This window comes from Mastigoproctus giganteus, chromosome 3, assembly GCF_048544385.1.
Source record: "Mastigoproctus giganteus isolate SK-2022 chromosome 3, ASM4854438v1, whole genome shotgun sequence".
Taxonomy (NCBI): domain Eukaryota; kingdom Metazoa; phylum Arthropoda; class Arachnida; order Uropygi; family Thelyphonidae; genus Mastigoproctus; species Mastigoproctus giganteus.
The window spans coordinates 25,199,840-25,224,971 of NC_143577.1; the positions used below are offsets into that span (position 1 = coordinate 25,199,840).

Sequence of the window (25,132 nt, forward strand, 5' to 3'; positions counted from 1 at the left end):
GTATAAGTGCAGCAGCATGTACCGATCTGCACCCCATGACATAGCGGAAATTGCCCTGAGGAGATTCAGCTTCTTTAGACAGGTTGTACGAATGTGTTTAATATGCTCTAAGAAACTAAGTTTTCTATCCAGAATTAGTCCAAGAAAGCTAATACTCTGTTGAAAAGAAATTGGATGAGAATCAAGATGTAAATCGGGATCTGGATGAAAATTCCGTTTACGGCAAAAATGAATTGCTGTTGTTTTTTGTTTTGAAAGTCTGTATCCATTATTTTTGGCCCACTGAACAAGCTTGTTAATTGTACCTTGAAGCTGCCTTTCAATGAAACGCATGTTTTGTGAGTGGCTTGAGATCGCCAGATCGTCAGCATACAGATAAGTTTCAACTGTGTCGGGAATAACTTTCGTAATGGAATTAATCCTGAGAGAGAAGAGCGTGGCACTAAGCACAGAACCTTGAGGGACCCCCCCCTCTTCTTGCACAAAAGTTTGTGAGAGAGCAGAGTGAAATCGTACCTGAAAGGTCCTATTGCTCAAAAAGTTCTGGATAAATTTTGGAAGATGACCACGAATACCGGATTCATAGAGATCGTGACGAATTCCATACCGCCAGGTTGTATCAAAAGCTTTTTCGATGTCAAGACATATCATCACTAGGTGTTCGTTCCTGAGAAATGCATTTCGGATATTTCCTTCAGCTTAGACCATAAGGTCAAGTGTTGATCTAGTTCTTCGAAATCCATATTGATTTTGACTTAGAATGCATTCAGTCTCTAGGAACCATGTCAATCTGGCATTAATTATTTTTTCTAATGCTTTTCCTATACAACTAGTTAACGCTATCGGTCGGTAATTTACTAGATCTGAATGGTCCTTTCCTGGTTTTGGGAAAGCTAGTACGATAGAATGACGCCAACTGGTAGGGTAGTAGTCTTCACCAAAGATTCTATTATACAGTTTTAGCAGAGCAGAAAGGGATTCTTCACTCAAGTGATATATCATGGCATAGTACACTCCATCAGGGCCAGCAGCACTATTTTTGGATCTTGCAAGTGCGCTACGTAACTCTGCCATGGTAAGGGGTACATTATATGGATGCTGTCGTGAAGTACTGAAATTGAGATTATGTTTTTCTGCTTGTATTTTATGTGCCTGGAAACTTGGCTCAAATGCGGTTACAGCGGAGATTTTTTCAAAGGTTTCACCTAATGTATTAGAAATATCGGGAGGATTGCAGATTTCTTTTCCTTTTAGATATATTATCGGAGTGGTTATAGGTGGATATTTTCCATTAATTCTTCGAACTTTATTCCAAACAGTTCTGATATTTGTGGTCCTGTTTATAGAGGAGGCATATTTAGACCATGTCTCTTTTTTGCTTATTCATTGTATGTGACGAGATTTAGCTCTAGCTTTCTTGAACTGTATGAGGTTAGCTGTGGTTGGGTATTTACGAAATAAGTTCCAGTATCTATTCTTTTCTTTTTCGCATTGCTACAGGCTTCATTCCACCATAATTTTGGGTGGGAGCGAGTTTTCATGGATGATCTGGGTATACTGGTTTCTGCAGCTGCTATCATTTGCTGAGTTATGTAAGTTACGGCAGAGTCAATGGTGAGGGTCTCGATAGTCTGAATATCTAGATGTGCCAGCTCTTGATATTTCTTCCAGTTAGCTTTGTCGAATTTCCAAACAGTTTTTATCTCAGTTTGAGGAGGAGAGTTAGCCGATAGTGTGCATATTACTGGAAAGTGGTCACTATTTCGCAGGTTATCAGTGACCGTCCAATCAATCAGAGGAAGGAGGTTTGGCGAGCATATTGAAAGATCAATTGCAGAAGTTGACCTTGTGGAAAGATGCACGTACGTGTGAGTCCCATTGTTTAATAATGTTAAGTTGTGCCTTTCAAGAAATTTTTCAATTAACTGACCTCTCTTGTCAAGGTGCGAGGAACCCCATAGGGGGGGATGCCCATTCCAGTCACCCAAGATACAGAAAGGTGGTGGCAGCTGAGTAACTAAATCATTCAAATCTGCTAGAGAGTATGAATAGTTTGGCGAAAGGTATATGGAAACAACTGTTACCGCTATCTTAACCATAACTCTAGCAGCAATTGCTTCTAAAGTTGTTTGCAGTAGGACTGGTCTGAAAGGTGTTCTGGAGTTTACTAGCAATGCTACACCTCCATGTGCTGTATTAGAGTCGTTCCTATCCTTTCTAAGCATTATATGATGTTTTATGCTCATAGTTATTTTAGGGGTCAAGTTTGTTTCCTGTAGACAAAGAACAGCAGGCTTATATTCGGTAATTAAGTCATAGACATCGTCTAAGTTAGCTCTGAGTCCGCGACAATTCCATTGAATGATTTTGTGCATTATTGAGGATTATCGGGTGTGTCTGCTTGCTTACGGGATGTGGTCTGTTTGCGCCTGTCTAGTCTTTTTTCCCTTTTTGGGAAATTTGGTCTAGTGACGTCCATGTCCTCCTCTTCCACATGAAGTTCAAGAAGTGGTTCATCTCGGTGTGGATTTCTATCTATGTCCATGGTATCAGTACTGGTTTTTTGATTATTTCTTTCAGAGCTTGTTTGATTAACTGGCTGTTGTACAGAATTTTTATCTGGCGGTATTGTCAATGGTGTGTTTACCGAATGAGTTGATTGCTGTTGGGTAGGCTGTTCTTTTGGTGTAGAGAGGACTGACCTGGCCCAATCAGAAATTGAGATGCTTGGGGGAACTGAACAATCTGTTTGTACTGTTATGGATCGTTGCTTTTTTACAACTGAAGAATAAGATGGCAATTTATTTGAAATTAAACAATGTCTTTTTGCTTCTTGGTATGGCACCTTGTGTTCCACTTTGTACTTTTGTATATTCTTTTCAGTCTGCCACTGGATGCACTCCTTTGAAAATGCTGCATGATTCCCCTTACAGTTTGGGCAGCTTTGTATTTCATTGGGGCAGTCTGTGTGAACATGCTCTTTTGAACCACAGGAGGCACAGGTGGTTACACCCCTGCAGACTGCTTGTGAGTGTCCAAATTTTTGGCATTTAAAACACCGGACTGGGTTTGGAATATAAGGTCGAATTTTGCACCTTAAATATCCAGCTTTAACAGTTGTTGGTAAAATTGGTGTTTTAAATGTAAGAATGACCGTTCGGGTAGGAGTAAGAACCCCATCTTTCTTAATGACTATCCTTTTGGCATTTATTACATTTTGATCACCTAATTCCTGAACGATTTCCTCCTCAGATACGTTAAGGAGATCCCACTCGGCTATTACCCCTTTAGAGGAGTTTAAGGTGGCATGCGGGGTAACCTTTGTGGGAATTCCACCAAAAGTCGATATTTTTAATAGGTTTTCCGAGTGTTTATTCTCGTTCATCTCCACTAGAAGGTCTCCGGATTTTAATCTTCTAACCATTTTTGGTGAGCCCGCCACATTCTCAAGACATTTCTGAATTAAGAATGGGGAGAGCTTACTCAAAGGATTGTCAGTCAAAGAATGCAGTATCAAAAAAAGAGGAGCAGGGGTTTCTGTTCCTTCTTTTTTCTGCCGTTTTGCATTTCCTGCATTTAAGTCTTCTCTGTTTGAGAGATCTGGATCATGAGATCCATAAGTGGCATGTCTATTTATGTCCATCTTTGCTCCTTTTTGCCCCAGGAGAGTGTTTTTCTCCTCCCAGGTTTCCAGCCCCGCCACGTGGAGGCAGGAGCGGTGCCACCAGTGACCAAGCGGTTTAGAGGTTTAGTTAGGTTAGTATGGGTTATATATATATATACACACAAAGAAAGAAAGGTGTATTTCCTTTCTGGATTCTACTTCAAAGCTTTTAAGTAAAGAATCACTTAAGAAAAACAAGAATAGTGACACTGGAAAATAAATATAACTAATCCGCTGTGAAAGAAATGTATGTATCGCACAAAATATCGCTTGGGCACTATCACTTGGCACTCGGGGCCAATACATGTATATACTTCATTGAGCCCGAACGTGAAAAATGTATAGTGTGGCAAAAGTAGGTATACAGATGCTTATTTATTTTTTTATAGATTTTTTTTTTATCTTTATTTTTTTTACAGGTAATTCATAGCCATCGTTGTCTCTGTATTAACCATCTGCAAGTAAAAATAAAATAGACAACTATACAAGGTGCAGCTAAAGAGAAACAAGAAATGTTTTTAAAATCATTATTTTAAATACAATAATTTCAATGTCTATCCCCTTCAAAGTACACTGAAAGGACAGAATTCATGGGGTTCCTGGGCAATGCGATGCTGTCACCCCTCTCGATAGTGGACGAACTCACCACATGGCAGGTATATAGGTACACTGCATCACTGCATTCAAGCAGACGGTAATTCGATATCAGTATGGATAAACATTGTGGGTTAAGGAACTTTGAAAGAGGGATGATAGTGAGTGCCTGATGCATGGATCAGTCTATTGCGGAGGTTGTACAGAAATTGCACTATCCCTGTTCAACAGTATCAAGAGTGTATCGTGAATAAGCCATTTCCGGAATAACATCTCATCATGGACAGTGCTGTGGGCAGAGACAGGTGGTAGATGAACATGGCCATCGACATGTCCTGCATTGTTTCAGCCAACTGGAGAGCAACAGTGGCACAAATCGCCAACTTCAACAATGGAGGTGCCAGAAATGTCTCCACCAAGACCATCAAGCGATCATTAGCCACAATAGATTATGGGAGCCGTTAACCCACCAGAGTCCCCATTGCTGACACCATGACACAGGACTCTATGCCTCAACCAAGAGAAAGAACATCGGCACTGGACCTTGGATTACAAGGAGACTGGTCTCCTTCTCCAATAAGTCCCGTTTTCAGTTATTTCGAGCGGATAGGAGGGTGCATATCTGGTGGAAACCACACAAAGCTATGCTCCCTTCATGGCAACAAGGAACTGTTCAGGCAGGTGGACGGTCAGTAATGGTCTAGGGGAGTGTCCAACTGCCACACGTTGGGACCTCTGGTATGCCTAGATGCATCTCTGAACAGTCCAGGTTGTGTCCATCCTTGCAGACCATCTGCATCCCTTCATGGTCATTGTGCACCCACAGGGCATGGGCTCTTCCAGCAGGACAATGCATCTCCCCACAGAGCCGTGGTGACTAAAACATGGTTCGAAGAGCATTCTGCAGATTTAACCACCATGGAATGGCCTCCCTGTTCACCGGACATGAACCCTGTGGAGCATATTTGGGATGCTGTGGAAAGGTTCGTTTGGGCTTTGGATCCTCCACCCAGGAATGCAATGGAATTATGGATAGCAGTGCAGCAAACTTCGATGGAAATACCTGTGGAACGCTTTCGTGAACTAGTGGACTCAATGCCTCGCCGTGTGACTGCCCTTATCCAGGCAAAAGGTGGGCTTACCCGTTACTAGGTGGATATCCTACGATTTCTGTCCACTCAGTGTACTCTCCAGCACTCCATTCAAAATTTCCAGAATCTAAACCTGCAGCAGAAGTCCTCAGAATATTTTCTGAGGAAGCCGCCTTTAATTGCTGCATTGTCTGCTAAGCCCTCAAATCATTTTCCTTTGAGATAGAATTTAATTTTCAGGAACAGAAAAAAGTTGCATGGCACCATAACTGGCAAATAAGGTTGGTGCTCCAATGTTGTGGTCTTGTTTTTCGTTAAAAACTTTCTCACTGCAACCAAGAAGTGACACAGCATACTGTCATGATGCAAAAACCATTTATCCTGCTGTAAATTGGGCTGGACATTCATATTTTTTCACAAAGTCTTCCTAAAAACTCATTATAGAGTGTCTGATTTGGCAGGACAAATTCATGATGAACAACATCACGACAATCAGAGAAAATGACAAGCACGGACTTGGACTTGATCTTCACTTGAGTCATTCTTGCTTTCTTTAAACAGGGAGAAGAGGGAGTTTGCCACTCCATGCTTTAATGCCTAGTTTGTGGATCATACTGAAAGGCTCAGGATTCATCTCTTGTTATTACTGAATCCAAAAAGACAGGAGTTTCATGAATTTTTTTCCAAATTTACACTTTAAATTTTCACACGTTTTTGCTTCTAATCACTTACCAGGATATGTGCACGCCTTTCTCTTGCCCAACCGCTCCGTAAAAATTGTTTTTACCATTTCTTTGTCAATGTGAAACTTTTCTGTGATTAGTTGAATGCTCATCTGATTGTCTTGGTGCACGATCAAATTTTTCTCAACATTCTCACCTGTCATTGAAGTTGGCAGTCTTCTTGTCATCACGGACATCTTCCCTCTCTGAACTGTTTGCCATTTGTACACACGTGGTTGACTGATGGTTTCATCACCATACAAGTTCAGTAACATCTCTGTTTCTGCACCATTTTTACCGAGTTTCACTAAAAATTTAATAATAGTTCTTTTGCTCCAAATTACAATCACTCATTTTTCTGCTGAACGGTTAAAACACTGATTCACTTAAAGAGGCACAGCTCAATAAAAATGTAACCAATTGTGCTTTTCAACAAAATGAAAACTGATCTGTGCAGGAAAAAACAAACTACAGCATGATATTAATGTGTTGACCCGTGCAATAGTAAGGAAACAATTCTCATCTCATTTTATGTATGAGATTTATGTATTATTTTATGCATAATTTTTTGTATTATCATTAAAATGATAATACAAAAAATTATGTGGTGTACAGAAAACTTAGGTGGAAGTTGACTTTCCAGAATGATGTCTGAAACAAAAACATTTTTAGTTTGTCTTTGCACAAGGCTGTCACTCTTCCAAGTTTTTTGCATTATGATTTTAATTTGTAAAGAGAAGCAAATAAACAATTATCTTCACTTTAGCTCAATGGATCCTCCAGAGTGGCAACAATAAGCACGATGAAAATTAATTCAATTACAACACAGTGAGGTTTTGCTTTTCTTTATAAGGTTTATAAAGAAGCAACTTTTGGTTTGCTTTTCAAGGCCAGCAAAAAAATAAATAAATTATTAGAGTTATAGAAAATAGGAATAAAAACATCGCAAAATTTACCTATTATAAGGCACATTCAAGTTATAAAGTCTCCTGATTTATTCAATAGAAATTAAACATAATAGAGGAATGAAATTTACATATACTTTTTCAACAGTCCAAGAAGTTTCAGACATTTGTTGCTTCTATTTTCCCCAAGCTGTGAAGGCTGTAACAGAGTGTTCTTTAGGGATTAGTTTAGTCCATGCTAAATTGCACTAGATGCTGCTGATCAACTCTGAAATGTGCTGCCACAGAAGACATCTTTCATTTCACTGGTTCAAGGTCCAGTAAGTATGGAGTGTGTGGAATGAAACTCCAATTTGTTTTTTCTAAAATATTCTTACGCCTAGCCATTACAATAGGGAGGAGAACTCGCACAGGGGGATGCAAAGATGATTCATGAGTTGTGGGCAATTCTGCTGCAAATCTGGCTAGAATTTCTCCTTCATAGCTGCTGGGCAGCTATTTCCTATAACTGTAGTGCTCTTAGGAATGCAATGAGCAGAGATGATACTAGCATCATTCAGAAAATTGCAACTATCATCCCTACATTTGTAACACCATAAAATTTCGTTAGCAGCAGTAAATCCGCATGCTTTCATTGGACAGATTGGTGCTTGGCTCATTTTAGGTACTCATCTGATTGAAACTTTGCTCATTTTGAGGTCTTTATACAGACTGCATACAAGTCTGATGAAGTTGCAAGTTCTTCCTGTCTGCCTCCATAATCTTTATCTGATACAAGTTTTTACCTTGGGAAGACTGGTTTGCAATGTTGGTTAACATGTGTCATTCTAACATTATTCTTATTCATCAGAATTTGCACAGCCAACATCATATGTATATTTTTTGCATCCATCAGAACTTCAGGATACATTATGACACTTTCTAGTGAATATAGAGAGGATTTTATTCACTTATATGCAAAAAACCAGTAATAACAAGCTGCTCTTGAAGTAAAATGAACACATTTTCCTTGCAATAAGTTATGTATACCCTTAATATGGAGCACTTTCAACACCTGTGTAAAACGTAGTCTTATTTTATTTATTTATTTTTTTTTTTGATTTGGTAGTTGTTGGCGCATCGGCTGCTGTGGCCATATTGCACCTCCCAAGGTTTTTGCAGTACTTTGATCCAAGCCCGAGGCGGGAATCGAACCCGCGACCTTTGGGTTGCCGGGCAGGTACTTTACCCACTCGGCTAGCCCGGTCGGCTGTAGTCTTATGAGAGACACCTAAAACAAACACAAGCAATGCAATTCATACTCTTTTTAACACATTCATAAAATATAAATTAAGAGATCTTATAACTTGATTGCAACTTGTACATTACAGATGAATAACTATTCATTATTAAAAGGGCTGCTAAAGAACACATTTTATACTAAAAAACTTACCTGCACTGTAAAACTTTGATAAGCAAATCATTTCCTCTATTTGTTTGAATTGGAGAAGATTCCCTAGAAGAAAATTTATATATATATATAACTACTTTCAAGTAATAAATTTTTAATTTATAATGCTAATTTAACTTAAGGAGATAAATGCATAAATATTAATATGCATTTTATAACGCTGGTTATGCATTTATATTTTTTTATTTACTCTCTAAATCTGCATGACATATCCATACACATCTTTATGAATATTCTCCTGAAAAAAACATTAAAGTACAGCATATTCACACTTCATTATTAATAAAAAAATTAACAGTATGGTCAGTTTACAAGTTGTTTCTAATATACATAATTTGAAGGGCATTATTACATAGATATAGCTTATTAATAATTAATAAATGAAAACACTCCACTGCATTATTAATGAATTCATTTCCATGCATTTCAACCTTGACCTAGAAGTCCTCAACAATGGATGTATGTTAAGTAATTAATACATGACTTTTTATAATTGTTAAAATTATACAAAGAAACAGAGGTAAACTATACAGGGATATAGGCTGCAGTTCAAACAGGTCACAATAGTGTCTTTTAAGGTCCTATTAGTCATGTGATGCAGGTGGTGGCTCCTCACCTGGGCAACCCTGTTAGAGCATCTATGTTATGCAGTGGAAGTAGTGAGCTTCTGGATGGCTGTTATTAAATAATTTATTAATAAATGAATAGAGGACCTATGCAATGTACTGATTAGAAAATTTTAATATTTTAGTTACAGTACATAAAAAAACAATGAAGTCACTTGTGCTCTTGTCTGCTAAATATTTTGTCAAAAGAGAGCTACAGATGATTCAAGTGGAAGGAAGGGAATTACTAAGTGAATAATCAGGACAAATTAGCATTAGCAAGGGCACATGATGCAAGAAAGCAAGCTTATATAGCATCAGCCAAAAAAAAAAAGAAAAACAACACACAGACCCTTCTCATTTCAACCATCCACTCGTTCCAAATGTTTGTCCAGTTCTGCCTTGAATCTGTTTAAGCTATCAACTTCCACAATGACAGATGGAAGTTTGTTCCAGCAATCAAACACCCGCTGGCTAAAGGCAAACTTCCACACATCTATAACTGTCTTTCCTCGATTTCAATTTATGCCTTCTCAGGTGATTATTCTGAGCAAGAGGAAGAATCCCATCAACATTGAGCATGCTAAAAACCATTCAAGGCTTTATACACCTCAATCAGATCACCTCGCAGGTGCCTAATCTCCAGACACTGAAATCCTTGGCAAAAGATGCTAAGAAAAACAGCAAGGATTTCTTTACTTATATAAACTCTAAAAGGAAGGGGATGAATCTGATTGGTCCACTTGACATCGATGGTTCGACTGTTGATGATCCTGCTCAGATAGCAAACAAACTGAATGAGTATTTTGCATCTACATTCACACATGAGGAATTAGTAAGGTTTGAAAATGGCAGCAGGCTATCAAATTGTAGCAGGATACTTAATGATTTTGTAATAACTGAGAGCAAAGCGGAGGAGAAATTGTTGAAGTTAAACATAAGAAAAGCACCTGGGGTGGATGGGATCTATCCAGTTATAATAAAGGAGGCAGCAAAGCAACTAAGCAAACCCTTAGCCATAATTATGAGAGCATCCTTGGACTCAGGGGAGGTTCCCAAGGACTGGAGATGTGCAAATGTATCACCAATTCACAAAGGGGAATCGAAGGGTGACACAAGTAATTACAGACCAGTTAGTTTAACTTCTGTTCTGGGTAAAATAATGGAGTCTCTGGTTAAAGATGCATTGCAGGATCATCTAGACAAGACTGCAGCAATAATTCAGACACAGCATGGGTTTGTTAAGGGAAAGTCTTGGGACAAGTTTGGAAAGGGACAAATTTGATAGGATATTATGATGTGGTTACAAAGGAACTGGATGCAAAAAATAATTTTGATATCATATATTTGGATTTCAGGAAAGCTTTTGACACTGTTGTGCATGGAAGACTATTGTACAAATTGGAGCAGAATGGTATTAAGGGTAAGTTGCTACAATGGATAAAAGGATGGTTAAGTGGGAGAAGACAGAGGGTGGTAATCAATGGGTGCTGCTCTTCATGGACTAATGTTATTAGTGGAGCCCCACAGGGTTCGGTGCTGGGTCCACTGTTGTTTTGTATATTTATCAATGATATTGATAAAGGTATATCAGGCTTAATGTCGAAGTTTGCAGATGATACAAAGGTTGGCAAGTTGTTAATGACAGCAATGGCAGTGTGCTACTACAACAGGATCTAGATAATTTGGGCAGATGGGCTAAAGTGGCAACTGAAGTTTAACCTTGACAAATGCAAAGTACTGCATATGGGTAGAAGTAACCCCAGAGAAACGTACCAACTGTGTGGTACTACACTTAAGGCGGTAGAAAATTAAAAAAACACCTGGGTTTAATTGTGCAGTCAGATATGAAGTTTTCTGAGCAATGCAGACAGGCTGCCAGGCAGGTCATGGGATTTTGTCAATGATATATAGGAATTTTGCTAGCAGGGAAAAGGAGGTAATTGTCCCTCTGTATAAGGCAATGGTCAGGCCACGCCTTGAGTACTGCGTACAGGTCTGGAGGCCTCATTTTAGGAAGGATATAGATTTGCTTGAACGTGTACAGAGCAGGGCAACAAGATTGGTGAGGGGAATGAAGGGATCCTCTTACCAAGAGAGGCTTAAGTTCTGCAAATTGCAGTGGCTGGAGACTAGACAACTGTACGATGATCTGATTGAGGTGTAATAAGGCCTTGAATGGGTTGAGCACGCTGAATTCTGATGGGATCCTTCCACGTGTTCAGATTATGAACCTAAGGGGGCATAAATTCAAATTAAGAAAGGACAGATGTAGAATAGATGTGCGGAAATTTGCCTTTAGCCAGCGGGTGGTTAATTGCTGGAACAAACTTCCATCTGTCGTTGTGGAAGTTGATAGGCTGAATAAATTTCAGGAGGAACTGGACAGGCATTTGGAGGAAATGGAGTGTTTTTTTTTTTGGCTGATGCTGCATAAGCTCATACACTTGCTTTCTTGCATCACATGCCACTACTACTATTTGCAAAACTTAAGCCTTTCTTTATAAGAGCAACCCTTTGTTCCATTCACTATCTTGTCCTTCTCTGTACTTGTTCCAACAGCTCTACATCCTTCTTAAAATGAACCCTCCAGACCTGTATACAGTACTCAAGGTGTGGCCTGAGAATTGCCTTATACAAGGGAATAATCACCTCCTTATCCCTGCTAGAAAAATTCCTGTATATCATTGACAAGACACAATGAGCTACTCTTATAGACCCTCTGCACTGCTTAGAAAACTTCATATCTGCCGGCACAATTACACCCAGGTCCTTTTCACTCTCTACCACTGTCAATGTAGTACCACACAGTTGATACGTTACTCTGAGGTTACTGCTTCCCATATGCAGTATTTTACATTTGTCAATGTTAAACTTCAGTTGCCACCTCTCAGCCTATCTGCTCAACCTTTCCAGATCCTGTTGCAGCAGCCTAAAAAACCCTGCCAACCTTTGTATCATCTGCAAACATGGGCATTAAGCCTGATATACCATCATCAATATCATTGATGAATACAGAGAACAACAATGAACCCAACACTGTACCCTGGAGGAACTCCACTAATAATATTAGTCCACAAAGTGCAGTGTCCATTGATTACCACTCTCTGTCTTCTCCCACTCAACCATCCCTTTATCCACAGCAGTAATTTGCCTCCAATGCCACAATTTGTGCAGCAGTCTTCCATGTGCAACAGTATTAAAAGCCTTTCTAAGATCCAAATATATGATATTAAAATAAAATTATTCTTTACATTCAGTTCTTTTGTAACTACATCATGGTATCCAATCAAATTGGTCAGACAAGACTTCCCCTTAACAAATCCATGCTGTGTCCGAGCTATAACTGCAGTCTTGTCTAGATGATCCTGCAATGCTTCTTTAACCAGTGATTCCATTATTTTCCCGGAACACAAGTTAAACTAACAGGTCTGTAATTACCTGTGTCTCCCATTGATCTTCCTTTGTGGATTGGGGTCACATTTGCACATCTTCAGTCCATGGGTACCTCCCCTGAGTCCAAGGAAGCTCTCATAATTATGGCTAAGGATTTGCTTACTTCCTTTGCTGCCACCTTTAACATAATTGGATAGATTCCATCCACCCCAGATGCCTTTCTTATGTTTATCTTCAACAATTTCTCTTCCACTTTACTCAGTTATTACAAGATTATCTAAATTATTGGCAGAGTTTAATATACCTCTGGCATTCCCCTCCCTGAATAACTCCTCATGTGTGAATGTAGATGCAAAATATTCATTTAGTTTGTTAGCTACCCGAGCAGGATCAGCAGTCGCACCATTGATATCCAGTGGACCAATCTGATTCATCCCCTTCCTTCCTTCCTTCTAGAGTTTACATAAGTAAAGAACTCTTTGCTGTTTTTCTTTGCCAAAAGATTTCTCGTAATCTGCCTTTGCCTGCTTAATCTCCTTAGTGACTTGGTTACAGATCAGTTTATATCCATCACAGGCTTCTGTGTCACTTGTTAATTTATATATATCGCATGCATTTTTTTTTCTCTGCCACATGTCTAATTAGTTCATCTGACATCCATTTAGGCCTAAATCTTGAACAGTATTTCTTAGTTGGTACGAAAAGCCTAGTAGCTTCCAAGATTAATTCTTTGAATGCTTCCCATTTTGAATTTGCTGTTGGTAACATCATCAGTTGTTCCTACCGTACAGAATTTAAATACTGTCTCAGAACACCATAGTCACCTTTACGAAAGCAAAAACCCTTCCTTTTACCCCTGATGGTAGTTACCTCTTTGAGTAAATCCCACTTCAGAACAATGTGATCACTGCCACCTAGTGGTTCCTTTATCTGCAGATTCTTAATGCATGAAGAATCACTACTGATAATCATTTCAAGACTATTACTCCACAAAAGAAAGTCTTGCTAATATGCAAGTGACCAACACACAAATTCCAGTCAATCTCTGGGAAATTAAAATCCCCCATTATAAGATACAGGTGACCCCCCTCTTAACGCTGATAATTCATTCTGGAAAAACAGAGCGCTAAGTGAATCTGCACTAAGCGAGCGCCACATTCCCAAAAGGTAACATATGTATTTGTGAGTAACATATGTATTTGTTGGTGCCATAGGATATTTCCTAATCAATAATAAATGGTAGTGAAAAGATATACAAATGTCGGTCAAAATATTTAATGTTCAAATATTTGTACATATAAAATATTCTGCATTACATATGTATATAATTATGTGGTAACTACTTATGTATCAAAATTAAACTTAAAATTCCAACTAAAATCATGAAAAATGTGTCAATTTTGGGTTGAACTTTGGCCCTCTTCCAAATAAACTAAAAGGGGTATTAATTTTAAATTCCCCGCAGCAGTACCACCCAACAATAAAGTCAACCGATCCTTCCCCGTTTTGAAACCCGACATGTTTTTTTCTTCTTTCAATATGAAACTTCTTTTAGGCATTCGTTTCTACAAAAGTCCTGCTTCATCTATGTTTAAAACTTGTTGAGAAGTATAACACATAATACCCCTCTTCAATAATTTTAACAAGTTCTTTTTTGAAAGTTTCGACTCCTTCTGCACTTGTGGCTTCTCCCTCGATTTTAAATCTATTCAACCAGCCCTTACTAGTTTTAAATGGTTCCACATTTTTTATTTTTTTAGGTGAGTTTTCTTCAGATCATCATATTGGCTAATCTCTATCTCTCTCTCTCTGTTTTTTTTTTTTTTTTTAATATTATTTAACTGAATTCTGCATTGGATATTATCTTCAATAAAATTAGTTAAGTCTTTCCATTTCAATCCTAATAGCTGGCCTAGCCCTAGGTGTTTGCAGTGGAACAGCTATCTTTCCCGCTGCTAAAATTAATTCTTTATAATTGTTCTTACAGTCAAACTTGCAAATCCTAAATTATGGCACACATCCGCTTGTCGTTGACTGGAATCGATTCGCTTCAAAACGTCTAATTTAATTTTCAAATTCAGTATTTTTCTTACATTTATAGTCTTTGTACTGTGCCCAGACGTTGCTTTTCATTCTGATCGGCCATTATTAACTCTTCGAAAATTTAACTACGTTGGTTGCATTAATTACGATACAATGTTAAAGTAAACTGTCCATTACGCACAATGTCTAATACTGTACTGAGTGATGACTAGACTTCAGATAAATGCATATAACACAAATATTACAAGCAATATATTTGATCATTTTTTAAAATGTTAATCTTGGAACTACGTAACAAGTCACTGTACTGCAATTAAATTAGCGTGCAAGAAAATTTCACCGAGCATGGAAAACATTTTAATGCTGTTTTGGTATTCATTTTCAAGCTATTGACTCCATCAAATGAAACAATTTCGTTAAATATGTCAAAAATGCAATCTGTAAAAGAGCGTTATAGTGATCTGTGACAGCGTTATAGTCAGATACGGGTTATAATATAAGAACAGCATTATAGCGAATCAGCGTAAAGTGAACCGCGTTATAACGGGAGCCTGCTGTACTTTGATTTACTGGTCCACTCTATTTCTCTGCATGATTGCTTATTATACTCATTAGATTCATTAAGCCTATAACACACACATCTACTCTCATTTTTCCTTTTCCAGTGCTTATGTCACACCAAACAGACTCAACATTGCATTATCCACCAACATCAATTGGATGCACTTCCTTAGATTTTGTGTGTTTCTTAACTAACAGCATAACCCCCTCCTCCCTTCCTTTCCTGTCTATCCTTTGAGTACACATTGTACTCTCCAAATTCCAATTCTGCACTGCTTATATCTGTATGACACCACATCTCTGATATCCAACAATATCTGCCTTTGATGTTTTGACTAGCACTTCAAGCTCATCAAATTTATTAACTATACTCCTAGCATTGGTATACATGCACCTGTTTCTAATCTTAGTTACCCTAACACAGCCCATGTATTTACTTATTCCACTATGACTCCCAGCAGTCCTGGAAATCCCCAATGCCTTGCTTTCCAGGCTGCTGCTCAATTGCATTTCAATAAAAGCAGTGCAAGAATCACTTTCACCTCTGCCAGCGGCTACTGTTAATCTATTAGTCCGTGTATCCCCCCAAGCTAGCAGTTTTCTGACCCATCTAACTCTGCCTCGATAGCATCAGCAAATATTCTTGTACCCTTTCTATTTAAGTGTATCCCATCCCTGTAGAAGCAGTCTCTCCTGTTAAAAAAACAAAATGAATAGCAGCTGAGGTTCTGAAATCATCAGAAAAAATAAGTGACTTAGCAGACTGAAATGTAAATGAAAACAGGCATCAGTGAGATTCAGAACTGAGATTACATACTTGTGAAATGAATTAGCAAGTTTTTTGGGAGGTGTAGTTCTTTTCAGATAAGTTTGTTTTTCTAATTTGAATATTTATGATGCATTGATTCAGAATAGATAAAATGGGGGGGGGGGCACAGAGTGGTGAAATATAGATATATCTAGCTCCATAACATAATGTGGTTTCAGTAGTGCTCCTGCATACATTCTATTTGGACTTTCTCCATTCACAGACTAAAGAAGAGGGGAAGCAAATCATGTGTGCACCAACTGATATGGATGCCTATCAGTGTTATCAGTAGTTCAGTCTCGTGGACTATCTGGCAACCAGCTAGATTTGATTCTGTTTCAAACCAGCTAAGATATGAGGTGATAGCAGATTGTGTCTGTAAACTGTAGTCAAGGGTAATGTTTTTTTTCCCTCTTTTGGATAAAAAACTTGGGTTGCTAGAAGAGGGGAATATAACCATTGCCCACAAAACAGATCCTTATTTAGGAATACTTATTTAGGTAAGTATTTGGAAAGCTACAGCATAATATTCAGATAGCCTTTGCTATTGACAATTGGTTGGAACTTTGTAACTTTTCTTGGGTAGCTTAAATTTAATTTCAATAGTGGTTAAAAGTTTTGGCAGCAGTATAATTTCTATAATACTCTATTAATTTAAATTACATAGTATATTGTAAGTTTAAATTTGTAAAGTATTTGGAAAGCTGCAGCTTAATATTCAGATAGCTTTTGTTATCGATATTTTGATGGGAATTTTATAACTCGTTTGGTAGCTTAAACTTGACTTCTTTAGTTTTGTTTGTTTGTTTGTTTTGATTTTTTTTTGCGCATTAGCTACTAAGGCTATAATGCTGTTGTTGTTGTTGTTATTTGGTTTTTAGGAGCATTAGCAACTAAGGCCATATTGCTCCAGGATATGCGGTGGTCATTCCCTGACCTTTCCGCATCCTCCGTATTTGGTGGTGACGGGCTCGAACCCTGGTCTAATCAAGAAGCGTGTGCTATGCACTGCTGCTCCTTCTCACCTGGCTACGGAGGCGCCTAAGGCTATAATGCGCCAAGACCATGTCATTTATAAAAAAAAAAATTTTAACTTTCAGTGACCTAAATAGTTAGGTCACTATGTCAAGAGGTATAAGAAAAATGTAAATTTTATAAACGAGCAAAAATATTTACTGATTTTAAAAATCTAAAAATAGCAGACACATTGTCATTGTCGGATAAAATCTGACTGAGTGTATACGGCTCAGTCAGATGATTAAAAGCAGTAAAACGGATATTACTAAAATCTGGACAATCAATTAAAATGTGTCTCATAGTTAAAATTGTGCCACAGGACACACACACATAGGAGGGTCATCAGCCCTCAGCAAAAACGAATGAGTTAAATGACTGTGTCCTATGCGGGTCTGTGCAAGAACAACTTAATCCTTACGATTCCTGCGCAGACTAGACTGCTACGGTTCAATTACAGGCTTTATACAATATAGTTTATTTCCAGTCTGTCTATTCCACGAGTCCTGCCATTGGGAGTGTATGTTTTGGTGTATTATTTGCCTGTATAGGGGACTGACAGGCTGACTTATTTATTTGTCTGTATAGGGGACTGACAGGCAGCGGTTATTATTGGGAATTGCTGATTTGGCTGCGGCGTCAGCCAAATCATTTCCCCTAATCCCAATGTGGCTGGGAATCCAGCAGAAGCAGATATCATATTCACATCCACGGAGGAAGTGAATCTTCTGCTGAATACTAGACAGAACTGGATGAGGATTATACCTCACAAATATTAAAGCCTGTAACACACTGAGAGAATCGGAATATAAAATGAACCGTTGGTATTGGCATTCTCTAATGTGATCCAAGGCTAACTCTATAGCATGCAGCTCTGCAGTAAATATACTGCATTCAGAGGGAATCTGCTCCGATGTAGTGCTGTCTGTAAAGACTGCAGCAGATCCCACATATGATTCCGACTTCGAGCCATCTGTGTAAACTGGCGCGAAGTCAGAATGTTCAGCTCGGTGTGCTGAATAAAGCTGCAGGTAGACCGATGATGGAGTGTCCGACTTTCCCCAATTTCTAAGGGACAAGTCACATGCCAGGGTGGAAAGGGTTGCTTTGGTGTTAGGGCAACCTTGTCTACCTTGATATTAAGTTCTTTGAGTAGCTCTTGGAGACGAATACCAAAAGGACGATTGGCAGTCTTACGGGTATTGTATAAATTTTCCCATTGTGGCTCAAAAACAAATGGCCACGTAGGATGGTCTGGCAGGGATTTCAGTTTTAAAGCGTACTTTCAAAACTTTTTAGCCAATCGATCCCACATATGATTCATAAGTGCACGGTAAAGCCGAAGGAGGGTACATCGGTCTGTTCCCCAAGATGTAGAGGAGAGCGAGCGGAGAATATTAAGCCCACGTATGCACTTTGTGCGGAGCTGACGGATATGATCCAGAAAAGTCAGCTTCTTGTCAAATATGAGTCCCAAGAATTTTGTGTCCGCTGCTACTGGAATAGCATTTTGTCCGAGCCTTAATTCAGGTTCAGGATGAAGATTATGCTTCCGACAAAAGTGTACGCAAACGGTCTTCTCCGGCGACAACCTGAAGCCATTAGCAAGTGCCCAGGAATTCAGGCTATCGATGGCTTTCTGCAGTTGCCTTTCAATAACCCTCATGTTGCATGACTGACAAAAAATGCTAAAGTCATCAACATAAAGGGCACTGTTTACAGTTGGAGGAAGTTGTTCTGTGATTGAATTTATTTTGATGGCGAAAAGCGTGACACTTAATACTGATCCTTGTGGTACACCCTCCTCTTGGCTGAAGGAATGAGAGAGTGAGGATCCCACACGAACTTGGAAAGATCGATTGGCTAAAAAGTTTTGAATAAAAAAGGGGAGACGCCCTCTAAGTCCTAGGCTATGTAAATCTTTTAAAATGCCAAATCTCCAAGTTGTGTCATATGCTTTCTCCATGTCAAAGAACACTGACACCAAGTGTTCGCGTTTTAGGAAAGCATCCCGGATGGATGTTTCCAGTCTAATAAGATGGTCCAAAGTGGACCGGTTCCTTCGAAAGCCGCACTGGATGTTGGAGAGAAGGTCATTTGATTCTAAGTACCATATTAAACGAGAATTAACCATTCTCTCCATGATTTTGCACAGACAGCTAGTCTGAGCAACAGGACGATAATTGGTAGTGACTTTTGGATCCTTTCCTGGCTTAGGAAAGGCAAGAACGATTGCCTTTCGCCAGGAGTCCGGAAACTGCCCTTCAATAAAGATTCTATTATACAGAAGGAGCAGACAATCCATAGATTTTGGTGAAAGATGTTTAATCATTTCATAATGGATGCCATCTGGTCCAACAGCACTTGCTTTGGAAAGAGCGAGGGCTCTTTTCAGTTCCTGAATAGTGAAATCCCCGTTGTAGGGATAAATGCTCTTAGATTTAAAGTTAAGTGCCTGTTTTTCGATTTTATATTTCAGGACCAGGAACTATGGGGAATACGAAGATGTTGGAGAATGTTTCCCCAAGAGAATTGGCTATTGCAGTTGGATCTGCAATAGCGCATCCATTATAATCTAGGATTGAAGAAGGGTGGGATGTATATTTTTCCTTCATTTTTCGGATTTTATCCCAGACTACCTTAGAGTTGGTAGACTGGTTAATAGATGATGTAAAACGGATCCACGATTCCTTTTGACTCTGACGGCATATATATCGTGCTTTGGCTCGTGCACATTTAAAGGCTATAAGGTTGGTCGTGGTAGGATATCGGCGGAATATCCCCCACGCTTTGTTTTGAGCCTTTTTTGCTGCTGTGCATTGTGAATTCCACCAAGGTTTGGGAAATGGTGGAAGCCAGGCAGATGTTTTTGGAACAGCATTCACAGCTGCTTGGACAGTAATTTCTGTGATGCACGTAACTGCATCATTGATAGGCTCCCGACTGACTGTGCTAAGATCAAAATTTGCCTGATATTGGAAGGCAGTCCAGTCAGCCTGATCAATCTTCCACCGTGGTAACCTGAAGGGAAGACATGGTCTCCCACTGTGTAACGAGGTTATCACAGGGAAGTGATCACTTCCGTATGGATTCTCCTCCACTTCCCAAGTGAGTGAAGGGAGTAGAGAAGGGAGAGCAGATAGAGAGATCAATGGCAGAAAAAGTATGGGTAGGCATGTGGAAGATAGTGTTTGTTCCAGTATTTAGAAGGGAAAGGTCATTGTCATTTAGCATATGCTCTATGACTCGTCCCCTTCCATTGATGTTAGCACTACCCCACAGGGTGTTATGTCCATTAAAATCCCCGAGAAGTAAGAAAGGGGGAGGCAACTGCGTTACAAGATCATCAAGGTCTTCCTGGGAGATGTCAGTCCCAGGTGTCAAATAGATAGAGCAGACCGTTAATAAAAATCCCACCGTAAGGCGAATTGCAACAGCTTCTATGCTAGTTGTAATTAGCAAGGGCTGCACTGGGGTCTGGTTACCCACAAGGATAGCCACTCCCCCACGAGCAGGACCATCCGCAATTCTATGCTTACGAAAAATTGATGTTGTGCATGGTGGGATTGTCATTTGCCTTTAGATATGTCTCCTGCAAGCAAAAGCAAACTGGCTCATGCTTTTGCAGGAGGGCCTTGATGTCATCAATATTTCGCCGGAATGCACGACAATTCCATTGTAGGAATTTAGCCATTATTCTGGCTTGGTGGGTCCATCAGGCGGCTTCCGAGGTGCTGAGGGCTTATTTTTATCAGCCTTGGGTTTATCTTTTTTGGGGAAGAATGGACGCTGTCCCGTGTCCATTTCTTCCTCCGCAAAGAGTTCCAAGACTGAATCTTCGGGTACCTCCTTCTGCTCGACATCCATGTTTTCTTGGGTTCTAGGGGGGAACTTCCCCTTTCTTATTCTTTTCTTTCATAATTTCCTTTGTTGCTTGTGGAGCATTAGGAGGTACTGATATAGGAGTGGCAGCTGATTGGTTTTTCTGTGCAGGTTTTTGAAAACTTAAAAGATAACGCGCGATGGGAGTGAAAGACTCCTTTGGAGGAATGGTCATGTCCGTCTGAGTTCCGACGGAACATCTCCCTGCTACCTTCTGGGCGTAGGTAGGTTTGTTGATATTCAGGGGTTTTACTGATTTCCTTGCCTCCTGGTATGATATATTTAGCTCTGCCTTCAGCCGTTGAATTTCTTTTTCTTCTTTCCACCTCTGGCATGCTCGTGAGTAGGCCGGGTGTTCACCTTCACAGTTAATACAGGTAGGTTTTGCGGCTGAACATGCTGTTGTTTCGTGGTCCTTTGCACCGCATCGAGCGCATGCAAGGACTCCACGGCAAGCCATTTGAGAGTGTCCATACTTCTGGCATTTAAAACACCGTAAAGGGTTCGGAACGTATGGACGCACTGAACAATTGATGTATCCAGCTTTAATCTCATCAGGAGGTTTAGGAGAGTTAAAAGTCAGGATAACACTCCTGGTTTTAACAAGTTTTCCATCCCTTCGCGCAGTAATTCTTTTGACGGCAATAACTCCCTGTGGTTTTAATTCAGAGCAGATTTCCTCCTTGGTTACGTCGAGAAGGTCCCACTCCGAAATGACACCTCTCGATGAATTGAGTGTTCTGTGTGGTGTCACTGTTATAGGGATTCCTCCGATTGATGTTGTTCGGAGTAGATGTTCAGATTGCCTGTCATTTTTAGTTTCAATTAAAAGGTCTCCAGAATGAAGCCTCTTAACTGATTTGGGTGAACCTGCTAACCCATCTAACCCTTTTTGAATAAAAAAGGGCGACATTTTACCAATCGGTGTTTCATTAGTAGAATGCATGATTAAGAACCTTGGGACAGGCCCTGATGGTAATTCGGTTCGCTGCCTCTTTTTGGCAATAATGCTATCTGCCTCTCTGTCTAAATTTTCAGATAGGAACCGGGTTGGGGCCCCTGAAGAAGTAAGTTTATCAGGATTCATATAGTTTTTAAGTTGTTCAGTGCCCGGGCTCCCCACCCACCACGGAGCCCAAAGGGGCCCACTACCCGGCATGCAATAAATGCGCTCGAGAGTGGAACGCCAGGGCTACCCAGACACTATACCCGCACCGCCGCCAGCCTGAATCCTGTCCCTCGGACCATGAGGGTAGGGGCGTGGCATTGACACGGTTGACCCTCGCAGGTGAGCCTACTAGCCGATTGATCCTAGTCAGGCCTTCCAGGACCACCCGTCTTGTCGAAGCAGGGGCCAAAGTGGTGTATTGAAGCTGAGCCCCTCAACCACCAGGATCCCCCTTTCCGAATTTCCATGGGTCGCAGCGCATGGCAAACACGCCGGATTCCATTGATGTAAGCCTGGAACCTGGGCTGTGGGCGTTGGATCCCAGTGATGCTAGTCTGGAAGTCCAGCAGCGTCACTGGGAGGTCCCCTCACCACATACAGGTGCCCATGTCGAGGGGACTTCTTTAGTGATTTAAGTTTTGTCAGCAGTTTAATTTTTGCAATATTTTGTTAACATAAATTTTATAATATATTGTAAATTTAAATTTTGTAATCTTTCTAAAGTACAAATTTTACTGAAATTATGATTGCTATAAGATCCACTTTCAATACAAAGTCCAGGCACATCGGGACTCAAACTGAAATGCGTGCGGACATTTCTGGTGTGAGTCACGACTTTGTCATTTGTGTAGCCTGTGGCATGTATAAGACTGATCTAGTCGACAGACCTAGCTCATCTAGCGATTCTTTTCTTTGTAGCCGATGTAAGGAATGTACCAATCTCAAATTACAACTTAATGCATTACGAGAAAAATTTGAGTCATTGAAGAAACGAGCGCTTGCCCTAGAAACAAATGTAACTGGGAGCTCATCAGGGACTCAAGTATCTCCTGACCTGCCAAGTGATGCACACCTGATTCAGGTCCCAGAAAAGAATAGTCAAGTGCAGACTGCTCTGGTTGCAGGTGATCTAGTTTTATTTGGAAACTACTGTCAGAGAAATAGGTAACATTTTCTGTTATAAAGATAGGTGGTGCAGAACCAGAGTGTGTTTGCTAGGAGCAACAGTTGATGTACCAACAGATTGTCAGAATTTAAGGGAGGTAAAGAGAGAATTATTATTCAAGTGGGGACTAATGACATTAAACATACATAACCTTACCATCCGTTGGATAAATATAGGACTACACTGAAAAAATTCCACGAGTTAGGTCAGAATGTGTATGTGTCTGCAATTCTGCCCAGACACGATAGGAAGGATTATACGCTGAAAGCCTTATGGATTAACCTAAGACCCGAGGGAATGTGCAAGATTCTATGGGGGGGGGGGATTTTTGTCAGTATGGCCAGCATTTGTAGGCAGAAGGAATCTATTTGCTGAGATGGTATTCATTTGAACAAAGGTGGTGCCAGTATTGTTGGGGATACCCTAAGGGCTCAGTGAAACTGATAGTTATGGAGGGGGGGGGGTAATTTAGATCTGCAGTTATCTGATGATATTGGTCAAAGTAATTCTTGCACAGGTGGAAGATAAAGCTTGGGATACAAACCTAAATAACTTCAAGGGGGGTGTGTCAATGTAGCAAACTATAGAAGATTACTTCATCTGAAGTGTGTCTACAATAATGTCAGAAGTGTTGTTAATAAAATGGCTGAATTTGAACTTGCAAGATGGGTAGTTAGAACTTTTACATCCACACCTCCATCCCAATCAAATTTTCTGAGAAATTTAGCCAACTTACTTAACAGGTTACAACACGTTTCCATACGACATGAGAATGTGTTTATAAGCACCCCCTCCCTCCCACACACACACTACAGATGCCAAAACTAGCCTGGCCACACACTACCAAAACCTTGCTAGTGTGTATTTAGAGTTATATTCCAAATACCACTGGTCATCCTGCACCATTCTCTATTACAGATATAAATAGATTTTTGCTTATTCTCTAGATGATCAAGGCCAGAAGAATTTACCAATTCATCACAACTGCAAAAATATTGAATTATTATGGGCAACAGGATTTTCTACGGTTCACAATGGGCTGTGAATTTTTTATGGCAGTATATGGACTCAAACCCACAATCTCTTTAGTTGTGGCTGTGCATGCTAATCACATAACACTAACTGACCTCTCAGTTTAGTCAGACAGTTTTCATTATTCTAGCAAGATTCTGTGTGGAGATCTTGAAACTGTCACACTGTGTAACTTCACATACACACTCAAACTGTGTCTGCTATGTCGAGGAACTCTTTGTATCTTTTGATGGTGAAAACCATGTTTGGCCTCAAAAACAAACCTCTGACAGTAACCACTGTGCTGCTACCCTTGTGGATAGCAGCACAGTGGTTAGAAAATAACTTTTTTTTTTTTTTTTTTTTTAACACTCAAAGCAGTTTTAGTAATAGTATTTACCATATAGTGCAAAGAAGCCACAGGCTTTTGCTACACTAGCAAAAAAGAAAAAAACATACAAACATAGAAAAAAATTACATATTATATGCTTCCCTCCTCACACAGTTAACTATCCAGTTGACCTTTGAATTTATTCAAACTGTCAGCCCCAACTACCACTATGAGGTCAACTTGTTCCAGCAATCAATGACTTGCTGGCTAAAAGAAAACTTCCTACAATGCAATATAAACCCCCCCTCCTCCTGTAATTTGAATTTATGATGTCTAGTTCTGTAATTCTTTATAACAGTCAGAATTCCACTTTTATTCATTTTACTAATCTCAATCAGGTCACCTCTGAGATGCCTGAATGTCAAGCTCTGTAGCTCACATAATCAGAGCCGTTCCTCATACAGTCGTCCTTCTGCCGATCTCACCATTTGAGTTGCTGTTTTTGGACCCTTTCAAGAAGTTCAATGTCTTTTTTTCAGATTAGGCCTCCATACTTGAACACAGTATTCCAAATGTGGTTTTACAATTGCCTTATATAGTGGGATTATGACCTCCCTATCTGTACAGGATAATATTCAAAAAATCATTGATAGGACATCATGAGCTTTTCTGGCTGCCTGTTTACACTGTTCAGAAAACTTTTTATCTACCAGTATTGTAACTCCCAGATCCCTTTCCTCCTCCACTGTTTTTAATTCAACCCCACCAAGTGTATAATTTATTTTTGAGTTGTTATTCTCCAAGTGTAAGACCTTGCATTTAGCAGCATTAAGATATAGCAGCCACTTCTCTGACCATCTTTGATGTCTGTTCAAGTCATCCTAAAGGAGCACGCTTGGCACTGATCATTAACGACTCTGCAAGTCTTTACATTGTCTGAA

The 25,132-nt window shown here is 39.7% G+C and overlaps 1 protein-coding gene across 1 annotated transcript in view; it reads right to left on the reverse strand.

Annotated features, from left to right (window-relative positions):
- LOC150087813 (phosphatidylserine lipase ABHD16A) overlaps window positions 1–25,132 on the reverse strand; it is a 227,562-nt gene that overhangs the window by 26,507 nt on the left and 175,923 nt on the right. Inside the window, exon 16 of the mRNA XM_090370439.1 lies at window positions 8,409–8,471. Within this exon, the coding sequence (XP_090226565.1) occupies window positions 8,409–8,471 (63 nt within the window). The remainder of the gene's footprint in view (window positions 1–8,408; window positions 8,472–25,132) is intronic.